Genomic DNA, 6,000 nt, shown 5'->3' on the forward strand with positions numbered 1-6,000 from the left:
TAGGCCACAGTGTTAACTGTTTCGTAGCTATTTCCGATAGGTTATATTTACGACAGATGCCCGGCACTTTGGTTGAAACTACTGGAATTGATAGAAGCCATGTGGGATACTCAGCTTCCGCCGGCCGAAACTTACTCTGCTGATTGTTCTTCTCGCCTTTTGGTGTCGTCCTCCTATCTTTCTTTCCTCCTAATTTACTCTTTGAGTCATTGGACTACTCAGGCGTTCACCGACAGGCGTGCAGTTACGAAGCCACAGACCTACCCTACCTCATTCTTTCTCGCTAAACAATAGAGAGGTTTTGATTAGGAGGACGCAAGCGTTGTTCCCCCCTAGGGCTTGGGAGCGTTTGCGTACGCAAGAAGAAGGACGCTATAGCAGTTATTAGCCGCCGCAAACGCAAGGCGCAGTGAGGTCGCAAGCACTCGCATCACCATCAACGTCTGATAGTTGCTGCGCTATTATGTTTTTCAAATATGAAATCAAGCATATGAAGTTAAGTACAATAAACGGTTTTTATGAAAAATAGGCTATATATATAAGAACGCTATCTCTCGACACTAGGCAATAGAATTTTAAGATTATCTACTTGCCTACGTCACGACTGAGCCCGAGCCGAAGCAATCTAAGGATACGATTGGTAAACTGTCGTTTGGCATCTCATGCAGCCGCGTGCAGCATCATCCGTCTCGTTGAGCATAATCCGTTATGGTCCGTGTTTTTTTATAGAGAGCCTGCTGCAAATGTTGACATGCCGCCGTTGCGGCGACAGCGCGCCGGTCTCTCTGCCAAAAGAGAGTTTGGGTGTCTCCCACAAAGTGTGTCGTATACGTGACGAGTCCAGACTCTTCGAAAATAGTAAGGGATACTCTTTTTTTTTCTTAGTTTGTACGCACGGTGCTGCGGCGACAAGTAGCGGCCTGGTGACGGCGAACTGGAGGGTCATCGAGGGCTCCACTGAGTAGCAGTGAAGTAGCCGGCGATATCTCGAGGGCGTTCACTTTTCCGAGGGCGTAGTGCGCTGACGGCGAACCCTCGCAGCCCAAGGTCGCGGTATGGGCATCGGCGGTACACATGGCCGGTTTCCCCGCAATGGTAGCAGAGCGGGCCGTGGTGAGGGGCGCGCCAAATGTTCGTCTTCCTCGCGTAGCTGCGCTGCACAACCGGTGGGCGTGCTGGCGGCGGCGGCGGTGGACGACGGAATTTCGGCGTTACAGCACCCTGGCGCGGTCGTGCAGGGGAACTTTGGCGGCGGGTGATGGCAGCGTAGGTCACCGCTGCCGGCTGGGGCTACGGTGATTGTGGTTGTACCTGAGGAACTCCAAGCGATCACTGAACCTCGCCTTTGACGATTTTGGCGATTGAGGCGACTTGAGGCTGCAACCTTTGGTACGACTTCTGCAGCTCTTCTCGTACGACCGCTCTGGTAGTCTCGCACAACTCGTCCGTGACCAGTGATTGAACTCCGGCGAGTTTGCAGAGTTCGTGCGGCGGTTGAATGGCCGGTTCCGCATTTCGAGTGTCTTGTCGATGCTGGTGGCCTTGCAAAGAAACTCGTCGACGGTTTTCGGTGGGCTTTGTATCAATGCAGCGAAAAGTTCCTACTTCACAGCATGCATGAGTAGGCGGACTTTCTTCTTCTCAGACATTTCCGGGTCGGCGTCGCGGAATAGACGGTTTATCTCCTCCGTGAACATCGCGATGGTTTTATTGGGTAGCTGCACTCAGGTTTCTAGTAGAGCTGCGGCTCGCTCTCTGCGTACGACACCTGTAAATGTATGCAGGAAGCCGCTTCGGAACAGGTCCCTTGGCGTTAAGGTGGCTTCTCGGTAGTTGAACCACCTCCTGACGGCGTCTTCCAATGCGAAAAATACATGTCGCAGCTTGTCGTCGCTGTTCCCGCTGTTAAATGTAGCGACCCTCTCATACGGCTCAAGCCAGCTTTCCGGGTCCTCGAATGTTGAACCGCGGGAAGTCCGTGGCCCTCTGGGCTGCTGCAGCACGATCAGTGTTGGCGACACTGGGGCAGCCATTGTAGCTGCTGTCATGGCCATGCACTTCCTGGCTTTCTCAGGCAAAAGTCCGTGCTCCGGGGGCAACTTTTGTAGCCTGCGGCTGGATTGGTAGTCCTTGGCGACGTTGGTGTTGCCTTCGTGTCTGGGGCTTGGCTCACGGCTTTGCGGGGGCGTTCGGTACATGAGCGCCTGCAGCACTTCCACCAGATCTCACTAGTAGTGACGGTGAATAATACAGCGGCAAATCTGTCACTAATGAAACTAACATTTATTGGGCGACTTTGTGCCCACAACAGCAAGTTACACTCGAAGCACAGCGATAGCGGCTAACATGGTCGGCGATCGTCCAAATCTGATCTGCGGGTCAGGCAGATCAGATCAGATCATTCGATGAGCCATCGAATGTTGCAGAATAATCGCTGGTGCCCGCGTGTTTTCCAGGAAGTTCTACGCATTTCGTATCACTAATGTAATGAAATTCCAAAAATTCGGTGACAACAGACAGCGGAAAGAACCATTGCTAACATTTGAGAAATTTCCGATACATCCGCGCTGAGCGATAACATTTGTTAGACGGGGAAAAGCGGTCGCCCGAAAAAAAATAAACAAGGACACGTGCTAGTATAGCTGCAGTACAGGCAGTATACACCTGACCAAGCCATCGTGTTCGTTAATCTGCTCAGAACCTAGGTGTTTCGGAGAAGACTTTAATTGTTTTAATCTGTGGCAGATACCACAATTATAATTATTGAGCTGGATTGGCCAAAGAGGCAGACATTATTGGGACTAGAAATTTAAATGCGTGGTGAATTGAAACTGAAATTATTCAATCCATAAAATAATTCACAAATGAAGTTTTTTACTAATTATCGCACATCGTACTGTAATTTACAAATTCAAGCCAGGAGTTCACAAGGTGGATACACTTGTAAAGGATGACCTGGATAGCAACAGTTTTGAAACACAAATACCCAATCTTTCTGAAGAAATGCATTTGCGGCGCAGTTACTTTTGTGCTTCAATGCACAAAATGGAGTTCCGTTTAAAATCTAAGTGAAATGACAGTTCACTTCTACAGCAAATTTAATGGTGCGTAGGTTGCACAGCAAATCAGAGATAGAACTTGGTTAACACAAGTTGGCGGGCTAGTTGGTTGGAATCCATGACATAGTGTGTAAGCGCGACTGAACGAGGACGTAGAAAGAAACAGATACACAGAGACAGCGCTTCACTTTGTAGTATAGATTTTATTCCCGCATGCACTTGTTTCCGCTCGTACGGTATCTATACATCGATGCGTGCAAAAATAAAATGTACACTTGAAAGTGAAGCGCTAGGGGTCTCTGTGAACCTCTTTCTTTCTATGTCCTCGTTCAGTCACGCTTATACACTTTATTAAAAAGATAGAAAACAAGACCTACAGACACAAGCAGGCCATATGAGTGTACATATGCCTTCCTTTCTGCTTTCTGTGCTACTTAATCGTTCCCAATGTCAAGCCAACTAGCCAAGCTTCCATCCATCCTACCCATATGATGCCGTTACCGCAGTCTCTTTTTCTTTTTCGTGAATGGCAGCGTGGAGGATGAGCTGCCACTAGCTCTCTAATCAGCCGAAAACAGTGGTTCAACCTTGTTCACTAATTAGGGAAAAGGAAAATAGCACTGCATTAGTGGCAGTACAATTTTTTTTCCATGCAGCATGACGGAAAGTAGGCAATTCGTTGAAAATGTATAAAGCACTACGGCACTTGTGCGCCTCATGGCCGTTTTATCATGATACGTTAGCGTTAACAAATACAGGCCTTTAACTGCCAGCTAACAAGCTAAGCAACCGTTAGATACTATACTAGAAATACTAGGACCACAAATATAAGCACTGTTTTTGGTTATTAACGAGTAGCTTACAAATGTTGTCTTCATCACAAGAGGTAGACTCGTGCGCCATTGGCCCACCGTCATCGGTCCCATCATTTGACCCCATGCATATTTCTGACACAGCAAGGCCTCGGACCGCCGACGCTATGCGTTTGTCCGTGGCCAGCCACCGGGGCTGACCCTGCGGCTGCAGGGAAAGTCCCGCCGCAAGTTTGCGTACAGCCGAGTGTTTCGACTTCCACGCACTCCCTTACGCGAACTCATGCACCTTTGCCAGGAGCTGTTGTTTCTCGTCTTCACTTCCCGATCTAAAAGGACGTCCCACAGGCAAGGTTGTAACTTGACAACATAAGCTCCGAGAACAATTTCTGGGAGCATCGAAGGGAGCAGCACACTTACTTTCGTGGGTTTGCTCGGTCACGTGGGGCGAACTTCGCGAAAAGCAAATCTACGCGGTCCTACAGGCGCGGGGCCGACAAATTCTTCTGGATCACCAGTAGGAGGTGATTGGTGGTCACTGCCCACTGCGACACGTGCTCGAAAGGGTTGGCCGCCCTGACCTCTCCCGGAACCAAGACGTCCGCGTCGGCCTTGAAATGACCTCGCCGGCGCAGCCATGTTCTCCGCCTGAGTGGCGGGATCCGCGGGTTGTCTCGGCTGGTCTGGCTTCTCGTAAGTTCTCGCACGCCGCATTAGTAACGTGGGTAGGATGACCTCTTAGGGACAGCGATGTTCTCGGCCACCCCTACAACCCAAGGACGCAAGTAAACGTAGGGGTCTGCGCATGCGAAGTACCGCGGCTCCAAGTACTATCGGGCCCAAACGCTTATGTCCAACTAATCTAAATCTCTCTAATGACATGACACCATAATAAAACAATAAAACAACAACGCAGTTGTACGATCATTAGTCGAAGCCTACAATCCTTTTCGACTGCTTCTGCAACAGAGATTAAATGACTAGAATATAAATTATGTCACACCTAGAAACAGAAATACTCATCCTTAGATCCTAACGAAAATTTACGCTTCTAACGGTGTATGTTGTAACCAAACAGTCATTATCATCGTCTTGCGTGGGTTTTCTATATTGAGGACTTTCTGTTCGCTATACTTTCCTGTCAAGAACGCTATGTCCACCGACACGTGCGCGGATTTCATGACCTGAAACCACCGGGCGCGCAAAATGCACAAGAGAAATATAACGAATAGTGTTTAAGGGCAAGATACGTAATGCTCAAATAATGCTGGCTTTTCTTAAAAGTCCATGTGGATTTGAAAAATTGCTGCGATACCTGAGGCCACGCGGCGGTCGTGACATATACGGATGGCGCCGCACGCCGTCTCCAGAAACGGGAGAGTCCGCGGTGACCACAATGGCCGCGAAGCCTCTGGCAGCTGCCCTCTTGACCAGCGACTCGGTGAGCGACCGGTTGGGAAAAATGTACGTCTGCTGCCACAGTAGACTGCCGGGTGCCCCGGCCCTGACGTCTTCAAGCGTCATGTTGCTCATGCTGCTCAATATCATCACCGTACCTGCGCTCTGCGCCGCTGTTTGGATTTCAAGATCAAATCATAAAAGACATTGATTTGTGGAAGAGGAGCTGTGTACTAAACATCTGTGAAATTATTAGTCAAACAAGCTCGTTAAGACAAGACCATGGTGCCTGCTCTATATTTAACGTTCTGAAGCAGTCTCGTACTTTTGGCTGGTTACAGCAGTCGATGGGCATCGTCTTTCAAACATACGAACTGCGCTATTTATGCGTGTTGGTACTAAAAATACCAAGTTTTTCACCTATCCCGCGGTGAAGCATCCTTCAAAATAAGCTTCAAGTAAAGCATATTAGGAAATGAACCCGCTTCCCGTATTGTCAAAATATCGTAACAAAGTGGTGATGGAGAAAGAACGTTTATTGATTCGCAATGCAACCTGTGGTCAGTGATCAAGTAGCTTTTGAAAATAACTGAGCAAACACATTGCGTAATGTTTATGGCAAGGCAATTAGTTTGCTAGTTAGGTTTTGATAACTCAAATGCAAGTCTTACTGTTATGCACCGATGTGCTGCTGGGACACTGAAGTTAATTGACCTTAGTTTTAATAGATC

General features: G+C 48.5%; 1 protein-coding gene across 1 annotated transcript in view; it reads right to left on the reverse strand.

Annotated features, from left to right (window-relative positions):
* LOC126527869 (2-Hydroxyacid oxidase 1-like) overlaps positions 1 to 5,687 on the reverse strand; it is a 29,153-nt gene extending 23,466 nt beyond the window's left edge. Inside the window, exon 1 of the mRNA XM_055069027.2 lies at positions 5,187 to 5,687. Coding sequence (XP_054925002.1) covers positions 5,187 to 5,419 — 233 coding nt within the window. The 5' untranslated portion in view covers positions 5,420 to 5,687. The remainder of the gene's footprint in view (positions 1 to 5,186) is intronic.
* Positions 5,688 to 6,000: the final 313 nt, after the last annotated feature.

This window comes from Dermacentor andersoni, chromosome 9 (assembly GCF_023375885.2).
Source record: "Dermacentor andersoni chromosome 9, qqDerAnde1_hic_scaffold, whole genome shotgun sequence".
NCBI lineage: Eukaryota > Metazoa > Arthropoda > Arachnida > Ixodida > Ixodidae > Dermacentor > Dermacentor andersoni.